The sequence below is a fragment of the Pelecanus crispus genome, chromosome 20 (genome assembly GCF_030463565.1).
Source record: "Pelecanus crispus isolate bPelCri1 chromosome 20, bPelCri1.pri, whole genome shotgun sequence".
Classification (NCBI taxonomy): domain Eukaryota; kingdom Metazoa; phylum Chordata; class Aves; order Pelecaniformes; family Pelecanidae; genus Pelecanus; species Pelecanus crispus.
In genome coordinates, this window is record NC_134662.1 from 6,668,470 (window position 1) to 6,682,079 (window position 13,610).

The 13,610-nt window shown below is 45.7% G+C and overlaps 2 protein-coding genes across 3 annotated transcripts in view; both read right to left on the reverse strand.

Moving 5' to 3' along the window:
• The window catches only part of KDM4B (lysine demethylase 4B), a 92,582-nt gene extending 91,579 nt beyond the window's left edge, over positions 1–1,003 (reverse strand). For both annotated transcript variants that reach the window (XM_075723530.1, XM_075723529.1), the window contains exon 1: positions 994–1,003. The gene's annotated coding sequence lies outside the window, so the exon portion shown is untranslated. The remainder of the gene's footprint in view (positions 1–993) is intronic.
• Positions 1,004–4,934: 3,931 nt separating this feature from the next.
• The window catches only part of UHRF1 (ubiquitin like with PHD and ring finger domains 1), a 31,029-nt gene continuing 22,353 nt past the window's right edge, over positions 4,935–13,610 (reverse strand). The window contains exons 7-20 of the mRNA XM_075723574.1: positions 13,272–13,444; positions 12,598–12,813; positions 11,616–11,722; positions 11,246–11,459; positions 10,380–10,503; positions 10,185–10,292; positions 9,243–9,347; positions 8,242–8,348; positions 7,245–7,407; positions 7,005–7,142; positions 6,508–6,619; positions 6,233–6,390; positions 5,784–5,882; positions 4,935–5,081 (exon numbers count right to left, since the gene is read on the reverse strand). Of these exons, the coding sequence (XP_075579689.1) occupies positions 4,935–5,081; positions 5,784–5,882; positions 6,233–6,390; positions 6,508–6,619; positions 7,005–7,142; positions 7,245–7,407; positions 8,242–8,348; positions 9,243–9,347; positions 10,185–10,292; positions 10,380–10,503; positions 11,246–11,459; positions 11,616–11,722; positions 12,598–12,813; positions 13,272–13,444 (1,971 nt within the window). The remainder of the gene's footprint in view (positions 5,082–5,783; positions 5,883–6,232; positions 6,391–6,507; positions 6,620–7,004; positions 7,143–7,244; positions 7,408–8,241; positions 8,349–9,242; positions 9,348–10,184; positions 10,293–10,379; positions 10,504–11,245; positions 11,460–11,615; positions 11,723–12,597; positions 12,814–13,271; positions 13,445–13,610) is intronic.

Genomic DNA, 13,610 nt, shown 5'->3' on the forward strand with positions numbered 1-13,610 from the left:
CGCCCGCGAGGCGCTCGCGCTGCAGGCTGCGTGGCAAGGGCCGAGGGAGCGGAGCCCCGCGCGAGCGCGCCTGCTTCTCCGCGCCGTGGGCTTGTTACAAAAACCCCCAAACCCCTCGCCCTAGGTTTGGCCCTAGCCTTTGACAGCCTCGGGCGGGGAAGGAGGAAAAACCGCCGGTGTCGTACTCTTGTCACCGGGCTCTCTCGCGCCCGGGCCTGCCGCACACCGCCGTGAGATCGCACACAGAACCCCAGAGCTGTCGGCAGCTTGAGTCGCCGACATGTCGCTTCACCCAGCGGCACCCCTGCCGTAAATCGCCGACCCGCCGGTTCATCGCCCGCCGCACGCCTAAAGCCGCTGTCGCGGCGAGCAACCGCGCCGAGCCGGTACCGGGGGGCAGGGAGCAGCCGGGGCCTCCCCCGCCCCGCAGCGAACCCGGCCGCGGAACGCGGCGCTGAGGCGGCGCTGAGGCGGGCAGCGGGCCGGGCCCGAGGCACCGGGGAGGGGTGCGGGGCCGGGGGCGGCGGGGGGGCTCCCTCCGCGCCGCCCCGAGACAAAGCGGGCGGCGGGGCCGGGAGGAGCGGGCCGCGGCGGGCCCGTCCCGGCCCCCGGCTGCACAGGCCGGCGTCCCCGGGGCCCGGCGGCGGCCGAGGGCCGGGCCGCGACAAGGAGGAGGAGGAGGAGGAGGAGGAGGAGGTGGAGGAGGAGGAGGAGGAGGAGGAGGGCCGGCCGGCCGGGGGAGGGAGGCGCGGCGGGGCCGCCGTCCGGAAGCGAGAGGCAAAGCCGGGGCCCGTCGCTGCGGGGAGGCGGTGGGGAAGGGGCTCGGCCCGGGGAAGGGAGGGGGGAGGCCGGCGGGACGGAGCCCGGCGCCCCGGGGGTGGGCAGCGCCGAGCTGCGGGGGGCTCCGGCGCCGCGGTCCCGGGGGTGGAGCCGCAGGCGGCGACAGGGCCTCCGCGGGGCGGGAGGGGGGGAGAGGGGCCGGCGCCCCCGTACCTGAGCCCGCGGGCGGTCCCCCTCGGCGGCGGCGGCCCCGGGCTGCCCGTCAGCAGCGCGCCCAGCGGCCCGGCGCGGGGGGCAGAGCGGAAGGGGGGCTGCGAGCAGAGCGCAGCACCCCGCGGCCAGCACCTGCCGCCCGCCTCCTCGCCCCGCTCGTTGGCTGCGGCCGGCACCGCCCTCGCGGCGATTGGGCGCATCGCCGGTGAGAGGCGGCGGTTGCTGCCCATGGCGGAGCCGGTCAGCGAACAACAAGACGAGGGCGCCCGTTGATTGGCGGATTGCTCCGGGCAACGGCCCGCCCACCAACAGGCGGGGCAGCCGGTGGCCCTCGCGTCGCTCAGTCGCTTTCCGCCAATAGAACGCGGCCGTTGGGAGACGGCGGCTCGCCCTCAGCCGCTATTGGGCGAGAGAGTGGTGAGGCGGGCTTCGATAGGCGGCGCGGGGTGCCCGTCAGCGCCCCGCAGCGCTGCGCTCCGGCGGGGGCGCGGGGCGGTGAGTACGTGAGGAGCCGCACAGCGGCGCGCGGGGGGGCTGCGGCGCCCTGCGCCAATGGGCGGGGAGGGGCGGGGCCATGGCGGCCGGGCCGGGGTCACGGCGGGCGGGCCCGGACCCTGCTTGGCCGCCCCCGGCCGCCCCAGCGCGGGCCGCGGCATCGCGCCCTGAGGGGGGGCTCGGCCCCGGGGCAGACCCCCACGGGCCCCGGCTGCGCCTCCGCAGCCCGCGGGGCCGCTGCCGTCGCGGGGGAGGCAGAGGTGTTAAAGATGGCAGACGCAGGGCTCGCAGCAGGCGACGCCCGGAGAGGTCGGGGGCGCCTCGGGAAGCGCCTGGCCCAGGGCAGAGCGGGGGGAGCAGCCCCGGCCCGCACCGCGCCCGCGGGCCGACGGCATCGCCCCGGCACTGGATGCGCAGGTGAGCGGAGAAGGACGAGAGCGGGCGTTCAGCGCTCGCGCTCAAGCCCTCACGCCAGTTGGGGCTCCCGGTCTCTCATGGCTCCAGTAGACAGGGCTTTAAAACAAAAAAACAAAAAACCAAAGTTAACCATGAGCTACTGCCAAGCACCGAAATGCCTCTCCGCGCCGATCCATTCTTCCAAAGCAGTGGGATTTACCTGCACCTCGTTTCCCCCCGGACACACGGCCGTTCCACGCTGTTACGGCAGCCTGGTTCCAGAGGACCCGACCGGAGCCGCGGTTTCCCCGTTCCCTGGCCGCGGCGATGCCGCGGGTCGCGGTGAACGCCCGTACCTGTTCCCTGAGCTCCGGCTGTCTCCTCGCGTCCCCGCCGCACCGCGGGTAACTTTTCCAACTGGCTGCGATTACAGGACCATGGACGCCTGCCAGGACAAAGAACTATCAGGGGCATTTTTTTTAATTTGCGCTCAATTAAACTGTGCACACCATAGATTCTGTACGCTTGCTGGGAAGCGAGATGGGAATTCCCAAAATAGAAGAAAGATCCTTGCATTGGTGTTGGGTTTTTTTTTTTTTGCGCAACATTGTTATTCTTGCTTCCCAATTCCTTATCCACAAAACACTTGTTTTACCAAATGATATATTGGGTATTTACTCCAGAATTTCACAACACAAATGTACACAAGCACGTACAGGAAATGAAGCATCATCCTACTAACGATCTCCACCATTAAAACACACGATCCCTTCATATCCGAAGCCACGCACCGGCTCACTTTATAGCACAGGAATTTTCCTGGTAGAGCTTTACATTGAGATCTGCAAGCCCCAAATGATAAAGCATCTAATTTGCAGAGAAATTCTAATTAATGCTAAATAAACTCTAAAACTCAGAACAGTACACTGAAACCTATGTAGGAAAATAAAGTTTGTTTGCCAAATTCCAAATAATAACAAAAACAATATACTAAGGAAGTCATTGCAATAGGTTCTTTCCATTTAAATACACACACGCTTCCTCAGTTTTGCCCACTCACCCCGAATTCTTCTCTTCACAATCTAGAAGAAAAAGTGGAAGGACATTTTCAATGAGATTTAAATACCTGAAATTGAAAGTGTTTAATGTTAACACTAACCTTAAAATAAACTTACTTTAAAGAGGGCAGATTACGCAGCAGTTGCAGAGTTTCACAGCTTTTGTTTTCAACATCTTAAATGCCTGTATGTTGTTTTCGTTTACTTCATCTGCACACGTTTATGAAAACCTCAGTGTTTTAATTCATTTCTCTGGTTTGATAAGTTGATGGAGATGCTCGCACTACTTGCTATAAACGCTTCCAATATGACGCATGACATGGCAGTTCTAACAATTTTGGTCTTATTCATTCAATGTGCAGGCAATTCTAATTGCCAGTTGATATTTGGATTTTAGTATTGTGGAAATCTAACATCAGTTAAGCCCCAAAAAGAGGGAGATTTGGGGAATCTTTGGTTTTTTACTTGAACATAACCTATGCCTTTCACTAGTGCCTAGAAGCAAAGATTTTGAATTAGTATTTTCCCAATTATTTGTAATGAAAAATCATAATGAAAATAACAGGCCATAGCAAATAAAAGGCTTAGCATAATTGAACACAAATACAAATTCCTGCACAAGCAATTAGGTCTGGAAACCTGCTTCTGATAAAAAGAATTAAAAGGAAAAGTCAACAGTTTCATCTGAAAAGATATTTATTTTGAGAACTTCAACTTGCACATTGTACAAAAAATTGACAAATTCAGCAAAACCCCTATAAAACGTGTTTGTTTTTTTTCTAACATATTAACATTATAATTTTAGAAAGGGCAAGAGTTAAGAAAACCAAAAATAGCACATTTGTTCCAGTCTGTCTGCAGTAAAGTGTGATTAAAAAAAATCCCTGTCTTGTTGAGGTATTAAACTGCAAACTTTGGTAATGTTAGAAAAAGACAACCCATTCACAAAAGTAAGCCTTCTCGGTGTCATGTACAATAAACAAAATGTTTCATAAGAAAAGTCAGAATTGGTTATTCTCCATTTCCAGGTAGAAATGCAGCGAAACAAAGAAAAAAAGTCATGTTACCATAATACACCTAGCATTAGGAGGAAACCTGAAAGTTTGCAAATCCATGCTAATCATATACAGCTACAGTGTTATATTTTACCCAAAGAATAAAATCCGGTTGGCAAGTTTAAACAATTCAGTGCTTATGAAAAATATACATATGGTGGTTCAGAGCCCAGTCTTTCAGAAGAGGACAAAAGGCACTTAAGAATGGCTTTAGCATATTCCACAATGGCATTTCTGGATAGAAGACAGCACCTGGCTGAACAAATAGTTCCCTAATAAGAAAGAAGTCCAACTGAGGTAGTACTTCATATCGTTCCAACCACTTGGCTATACGCAAGCAGCTTTATTTTTTTGATATACAAAATTAGCAGGAAATGGCTTTTGATAGGTTTGTCAAATGTATAAAAAACATTTCTTTAAAAAAATAGCAAATACCCACTTGTGGTAAAAAGATCATAAGCCAGGAACCATCTTGTACAAATTGAGCATCAAAATGCTGCCAAGGTGATGCGCAAGTGTAGCTTTACGGCCAAATCCCCAAACATTGAAGATTGTTCTAGCAACCAAGCCATTTTTTTTTAATTAAAAAAAAAAAAAAAAAAGAGGGGGCACAGGGGGCACTCTAAGAACTTTCATAATCATTAGCAGCCTTACCGGAAACACTTTGTAAGTCCATTAAAAAAATAATTCTGTGCTGATGAATGGCAGTTGGGGGGTAGGGGGGGAACCACAAAGTTCAACATTTAGAACGAAAACAAAACCCACGAACATACAAAAGGATATTCCTTGAAGTTTATAGTTTTTTAAAAACAAGGAAGACTTTAAACTTTTTTAGGGGTCCGGGAGAACAAAGACTACTTTTTTTTTTTTTAAATTAAGCCCATTGAAAACCCATTAATAAGTTTGAACAAAAGAAAATTAGAAGTGCTTTACAGAATCACCGTCCATTGCCATATCCAGGGAAGAGCTGAGTTAGAATGGTCTGCAATGTTTCATTCACTTGCATGGTATAATTTTTGCCAAGATCGTAGCGGCAGGCTGGACAACTGTACACATCAGCTTTGAAGGATCTATCCAAACAATCCTGGGGAAGGACAAAGAAAATAATTGGTTAGGAAAGAGATGTGCAGCTTAGCTTACTCTACAAAGCCCCCACTGGAGAGAATGAGATTCCTTTTTATATCCTACTACACCCAGGTATTGACAAGAGCTGAGAAAGGCCAAGAGCAACGCCAGCCTGGCAGCTGGAGAGAAAACTTCCTTCATTACGTGCAATAGCACGTGTGCTTCAACAGAGCACATTAGTCATGGACACAGTATTTAGGTATATGGTAGAGATATTTCATTCAATTACATGTCTAAAGAGCAGGAATTCCCCTGCAGCTGTTAAAGACTATTGGAGCTTCTGCAAAAACACTCACATCATTTTTCAAAAACCAAAACAAAGCCCCATACCCTCTGTATCACTGTTGAATCCACCAGTGTCGCCTAGCAGTATCACTGAGCGCACAGAGAAGCTCTTGTCATCTTTTAACAGAATCAGAGAGTAGCAATACAATAGTGGAACTTTCTTCAAAGCACACACTTTTCTATCCCAAAGAACTTTCATCAAATCATCAAGTTTTCACACATAAGCCCAGCTGAAACCAGGACAAAGACTATTAGCAAAAAAACCAAACCAACCAACCCCCCGAAACCTCCCCACCCCTCTCTCACCACCGAACAAGTCGGCTCGAGGCTCGTCGGCTCAGCAGGACTCGACAGAAGGTGTATATCGATTACTCACCTTGCACACATTGTGTTGGCATACAGTTGTGACTGGCCGAAACACAACCTCCTGACAGCAAATACACAAGAAGGCCTCTTCAACTTTATTTAGAAATTTCTGTAAAGAGAACATTTGTATCAACTTATTGCTACTACCCCCAGAAAGATACAGGGAGGGAAAAAAACAATCCGCCCCACATTAAATGCAAGGGATTACTTTAGTCATAGAAAGATTTTCTACAAAGGTCAACAAGGGAAAAAAAATAGTTGCATTAAACAAGTTCTGATAACTGTCTTCTTACTGACCCCAAATACGGTGCTTTAAAGTTACGCTGTGGATGTCTACACTAAAAAAAACGCCATAGGTCAGAGGCTGTTTCTTTAACGCAGCCAAGAGGTTTGTGTCTAGGGCCAGTACAATAGTTAGTTGTCACTTTATTACTGGGGGGAAAAAAAAGCATGATATACCGGTCCATCTTTGAGAGCTTCTAGTACTTCATTCCACAGTTTTTCATTGGCTTCATCACTTTTTATAAGAGATTTTTGCTGAGATGTCAGCTTGTATGGCTCAACTTTAGTTTTTTTTGGAGTCCCTGTAGGAGAAGTAATGAGTTTTTCCTCCCCACCTGAAAGAAAACACAACTTTTTAAACGAACAAACAAAAAGCAACCAGAAAAGAGTAACTAAGTAAAATGCGCAAAAACCTACAAGGCTTTCTATATCCACTTGCCTACTCCACAAACCTGCTGATTTCCTTTTCCTCTTTCCTTTCCCCGGGGTATCAAACTCATCATCTCCGTTATTTTCTTTTTCCTTATCTTTGTTTGCAACAGCTTCCAAATACCCTTCAGGATACTACAAGACGACACAAAACAAAAAGCATCCAATGCAAACATGCCAGTTCACAGGCTTACAGACTATCACAGGTCAGAAGAATGACCTCTGGAGAACTGCTCCAGGGTTCTTGACTTTAACTGATAGATCCCTGCTCCTTCAAAGCACTTATTCAGACTATAGAAATTCCATACAAGAAAGTGAGTTTTGTCCATTTAGCCTCCTGATGTAAAAAGAAAGCAGATCACCCACAAGACTGAAAGCACTTGTGTCCCCCTCAGTCTAAGGGGGGCCACCTTGATTCTTAAGCAAGGATCATCCTCAATAAGAATGTAGAATAGAAGAATTCCTGCTATCCATCAAGTTCATTGTCCAGGGTAACCCTGATGATGTTCTGAAAGAGTACCTGCATTGTTAGGCCAAGCTTTTTCATCCTGTCCTTTCCTTCTTTGGTCCAAGGAGCAGGTTCTTCATCATCCCTCCTAAGTAAGTAACGCCACACTAAAAATCCAGATTTCCCTGTCTCGGGCCAGTATTTCACAACCTACAAAAGTCAGATGCGAGTCCATCACACATTATAAAAACTCCTTGGCCATAACCAAATTATCTTTCCCTAACTCAGTAGGCGAATTCAAATCCTTCTTACCTTATATATTCCATCGTATCTGTTCCCTTCTACAGGAGCGTATTTACTATGTTTGCCTCCTTTTACATTCCTCACCACTCGGACCGGCTTCCCAGCTCTCCAGTCCTTAGCTTCAGCTCCATTTTTGTCATTGATGGGGGCACTGCAGTTCAGAGCCAGAGCTCTGTAAGAGAAAGTCCAGTCAACTTAGTGTATTTACCAGGCAGAACTCTTCAGAATCAGAGGGAGGATAAAGCAAAGCAAAGCTTGCATGGTAAACCAGCTACTAAGAAGTAACAAATTTAAACTATACTATTTTACTCAGAGCAACGCATTGATACAGTTGAGCACAATACTAAGAGTAGCAGCGTACTGGCATTGTGCTGAACCACAGCAATGGCTACCAAAAATCTGGAAGCTACTGCCTCTTTGCAGATACAGGAGCCCCTTCTGAATCTCTTCTGAGGAAAAAGGATGTAGCCAGGCTTTTCTTTGTTTGTCTTAAATGGCAACGCTTTCAAGTGTCTTGTATAACACTATAAGAACTCTGGGAAATAGTAATTAAGCCTCCTGACTAGAGACCACATTTTAAATACACTGATTATTCATTACATTACCCTAAAGTAATTGCATGGACCACCTCCTCCACTCAAGTCGACACTTACTTGTAAGAGTAACAGTTCAGAATTACAAATGATCTGGTCTCCCAAGGTGACTAGTGGCTGCAAAGGTCTTCAGGAGAGAGTATGAAAACTTCTACACTAATTTACTACTCTGTTCCTTAAGTTTCAATCTTAAATGTGAGACTAATACTGTTTACAATTCTGTTTCATTTATAGTGCACTGTAAGAAGCATTTCCATTGTGCAACTGATCTGCACCCTACAACAGGGTCAAAACCTAATTTTGACAGTTTTTCCACTTAGCCAGTTTCTTTTGATACAAACAGGACAAACAATTTTTCAGGTTGACAGATTGTCTGCTACTAAGGTTAGGAATGGAGCACGAATGTTGCCAACCTGTTCATGTTGGTGAGTTTTTGATCACAAGACTGTTCCGCTGTGCGTTTGTTTCCAGAAAGATCACGCCCTCCGCTCCCTGTATACGTGAAGGAATTTCCATGATCCTGAAACATATATGGATGGTTTCGACACATTCACAAAAACAATTCGATAAAATCAGAAGTCTCTTAATCAAATAGCTTTAACACAGTATTCTGAAAAAAGGAAAGATGCTTCCTCCATTTAAGCTCCCAGACTCAAGTCAGTGGTCTCTCTTACACTGCCAAGATGGAAGAGCCAGGGTGACAACTGCTGCCTTGTCACACACCCGAAGGGCGCAGAGACTTCTGCCAGGAGTGCCACGCTCCACTCGCACAGATCTGCTTGGAAGTGCAGGGGCACGTTCCAGATAAGGATAACGTAACTTGTGCCTCAGCACTTACACTGCTACGTGACCTTGCAGTCAGAATTAAGACCCAATTAAAACTTAAGACAGAATTAACAACTACTGAGACTAGCGGCTATCTGTTTTACATGAGTTCTAACAGGCATTTGGGGCAAGGCGGTGCAGGCTAGTAATGCACCAGCGATCTGCAAGAAGAACAAGCAGTAGAGCCTGCTACAGCCTCGTAAGGGTTAGGTTTGGCTAGCAGAACCAAACGGTATATTCAGAAGCAGGACCTCTGTCCCTAGTTTTGCTCTGAACACACTTCTGACACAGGAAGATCTGGCAGCATATACCGTGAGACTCTGCTCAAACTGTGGATGCAATGGAGACCCTGAAAAAGCAGCTAAGGATTTGTGGATTAAAAGCTGACATACAGATATTGAACTTGATTTAGATGATCCTGTTTTTCAGGTTGGCACATGTTACTGGATTGCAGTTTTCCTTTGCCTCATTTTCTTCTGAAGAACATAAGTATCATCATATAGAGTGTCAAAAATAACTGAGGCCAAGTCTTTGTTTTAACTACAAGGTAGACTGGTTTCTCAGGCGTAAGTAATCAAGATTCACTTACTATGTCATCTTCATAGCCTCCTGCCAGAACCAAGGAATAGGCACCATCATTACTTCTGCCATGTATACCTGCTACATGGGGCCTGTGAACACCCGATTCGCTCACCTGAAAAAAAAGAAAGTTTGCTAGGCAACTGCTGCTGTCAACAGGCTACGAACAATATGAGTAACCCATTGGTGTCAAAACTAAATTAACTAATAGTACTATTTCAGATTTGTTCTGCATATATTATAGGGTACATATGCAGTGGTGAGAAACTGTGTTCTCACCACTATCCTCCAAAAAGCTCCAGGTAGAGGAAAGAAAAAGAAAAAAGCTTTTAAAAAATAAGCCATTGAGTATTTCAGTAAATTGAACACATGGATATCTTATGATGCGAATTTAGAAATGCGGATATTTCTCACTGAAATGCCTTATTAAAAAGCTCCAGGAATTTAAGAATAATGGAGATATTAAATGTTTGTATAAGGGGATTGTTTTTTAAAGACTTCCAATAGCAACCTTCACCTAATACTTGAAAACAAGATCTGGATAGGTCACTGCTGTTTCCTCCCCAACTTTCTAACACGATGCGAAAACCTTCTGTTTAATGTACCTAGATATCTGAGAGACCTTTACCAGGGGAACAAGTGTGAGATACTACACATCCCAGGGCAAACTACTAGAAACTAATACATTTGGTTTGGGCTTTTTGAGTTAGAAAAAAAAAAAAAAAAAAAAAAAAAGCAAGCACTAAAGGGAAAAAAAACCCCACTTGAAATGCCTGGACAATGCAGCATTAGTTATGGAACACTTGATCTAGACAAAGCCAGAATTCTTTCCTTTCTGCACTTACATATCCAGTGACATACACTCCAAGATTAACTGTTTCAGGTTTCTCATAAGAGCTGGATCATTCCCATTTTTCCCTACAAGGGCTCAGGCCAGGATTCAGCTTCATACCTGAACTCTGAACTTCCACATGGTGCCAACGGGAATCCCAGGAATTGGTCCATAGTGGTTCGAGGGGACAATGGTACATTCCTTTGTGCGACCAACACATGCCATGCCCTGTTTCAAAGAGCAAGACCAATCAGCCAAGAATTACAAGGAACTAACACACACTATTCTTCAAAATAAAATGGCTTTTGAACTGACCTTGCCCCAGTCTCTCCGCGAGGATGAATTAGCAGATGCCATCTTTTGTTTCTTTTTACTTTCTTTTAATTTCTCTCCTGCTAAAACCACCTCACTTGCATCATTTCGACATTCAGGGCAATACCTAAAGTCACCAGTCAATGACAATTAACTAGCAGCAAAGCCTTAAATTAAAAGAGAATTTCCTCAAAACATACGGAGTTATAATGTTACAATTTCCCCATGTGAAACTAGGCAGGACACTGAACCAACTCTCCATACTGGAATTAGACCCGTATTAGCTAGTGTCCCTGTACAATCTTCTAAGCCTTTGCAGACGTGTCAGGAAATCAGCTGTATCAAAAATCATTGTATAAAATGCTGAAACAGGACACAAGGAATAAAACAGTGTATTTCACTATCTATACGTATATAGATAGATATCTTTCACTATCTCTATCTATCTATCACCATATATATTTCGTATATAAAACAGCATATATCAGCAGCCTAATACGGTGATGGGGCCTGTAAGTGACCCATAAAAACCACTACACAAGTTAAGCCTCCTGGCATCTGGTTTGCCTTTGGTTTATGGATAGCCCCAGTTCTCTCTGAATAAGCATATAGATCCCGAAACTAGGAAGAGAAGTCTGAAAGCCACTGGCTTAAAACATACTCTTGCTAAACTGATGCTCAAAAGTTATGAAGTCCTATTAAAAAAAAAAACCAAAACCACCACAACGCAAAAAAAACCCACACAAACATCTCTTCACCTCATACAGTCACTGTATTGCCAGCTAAGGGCAGCGTGAAGCCCTAGACCTCACTTTCTGCTCCTAATTAGATGGTAATTGCGATACCACACACGCATACTTCGAACTTACCAATCCTCATCATCTGGTATACTACTAAGGGGAGGGTTGAGGCAGTAGATGTGGAAAGCCATATCACACTCATCACACATTAGCTGTTTATCTGGATCTTGTTTACCTCCACAGATATGGCAAGCACAAATTCTGCAGGTCTTGTTCGGGTTGTCCTTACAAGCTTTACACACAGGTCCATTTTGTCCTGTTAGCAAAAAGAAACCACAGGCTACTAGAGACTCTAGAAGGTGCCAAGATATGCTGGAAACGGTCAAAGGAGTCACAACTACAAGCATCAGAACTCTTAGACCTTTGACGCTCACAAAGCCAATTAGCAGAATATCACAAGGTAAGACCGAGATATGCAAGAGCTACGCAACAGACTCACGTTTTAATGGACTGGCACTAATTGGACAAGCACTGCCTGGTTCTTCAATTTTATAAATTTCATCCACTAATGTAATTCTGCAGTCATTCAAGGAATCACCAGCATCCCTAAAAGGAGAAGTTGATAAAAGTCAAAAAGATCATACTTTGAAAGTATCATACAGCATGACTTCACAGCTGTGCATGCACGTTGGTAATGCAGACTGGTCTGGTATTAGTCCTGTATCACAAGAAACCTGTTGTAGCATCACATGATCTGGGACAGTGCCATGACAGTATCACCACGGATCAAATCATTTTCATGCAATTAAAGCATACCCCCTCTTGTCTCAATGAGAATCCAGGCACTTGTAGCATTCAGTTTATCGTTAGTAACTGTTTTCCCTCTTTCAGACTAACTCTTCTCTTATTTTATCATGAAAAAGTCAAAAATCACTGTGGTGAGAGGAAAAAGGGGAAGCATTCTGGCAACCCTGTGAAACTTTTATCTGAAACTTTAAAAAGAAAAAAAGCTTCCCCCCCCCCCCAATTAAGTCTCCCTTATATGTAAGCTCATTTTCTCCTTTAGGAGAAAACTGGAGTAGTTTTTAATCATCTTTATAAAGCGAGGGTCCAGTGTACATTATCACATTTGCACAAATTATTACACTGGAGTTTTTGCAAACCCATTACGGACAGTTAACATAGTAAATAATTCTTTGCCTCTTAGCGAACACAGGGCTTTGCATCCTCCCAGCATTCTGTGAATCCACAGATCAGTGTGCCCTGTGGTTCCTTGAAGTGTCCAATTCCTCCAGTGGAAGTTAACCAAAAGTGCAGTATGACAAAGTCAGTCACCCAAAAAGGACAGCCCAGCTTCTCATCTCTCCCCAGCACTTCTGTTGCACCTTTTTTCTTGCATTCTATTTTCAGCAGAGTCACTCAGACCTCATGAAAGTTTGAGTTGTGGAATTCAATTTATTCCACATTATGAATTTGCTTACCCAAGTAAGATCTTTGCATTTATCTCCTTGACCATTTTTGTCTCCCTTTTTTGCAGAATCTCCGCATCGTACCAAAAACCTCTCTCTTTTGGTTCATCGGGATTATAGTTGACCATCACCACCTGTCCTACTTCTAGCTGGTGCCACTTCAAAATAGTCCGTGCACGAGCCCGTACATCATTCGAACTCAATTCTACAACTCCATTCTCTGGATAACTTGAAGTAGAAGGGAGGCACGGAGCAAAAGAGAAGAAAAAAACCCAAAAATCAGATTTGACACCACAAGTTGTTATAAGCGATACATTTTATCCAGATAGGTCAATTTAAGAACCTGTGCTGTGCCACATACAAGACGACCATCAAGAATAAAATCTCCTTCTCCCACACAGACACAGCCAGAATTGGGCAGTCTAACTTCGCTGCTATTGTATCCCATTTAAAACTCGGATAACAGCATTTCATATTTCTAAAAACATGATTCCAGCCCACTGGAATTCCAGTTGGAATACAGTTGGAATTCCAACTGTAAGACAAACTTAACAGTTAAAAGGGCTCAGTAATGTAATTACTGTGTCAGCCCAGTTCTCTTTTACCTTATGGATCTCTACAGTAAAGTTTTCCATCAACATCATGATCCAAATGACTTTGCTAGCCAAGAAGGTAACAAAACTCACTCTTCATATTTCACGTGGTATATTACATCTTCTTCAGGAATGGCTGTCGGTTGATCAGGATCTGTGCAACTGTCAGCTGATTCACTCGTAGGTTTTTTTCTGGTTACGTTTACAACCTGGGCTTCGAACCACGCTCCCATATTCATATCTCGAGCATCGACCAAGTCATTGATCTACGCAGAGCAAAGCATACAGCTCACCAAAATGGATTTTCAAATTAAACATTAATTTCCAAGTCTACTTGAAGATTTAACCATCTCAAGAACTTCACATTATCAAGATATTTAATATTCCATCTTAAAAATTAAGATTTCCTTTGCCTTCCGGATCCTGTTGTGC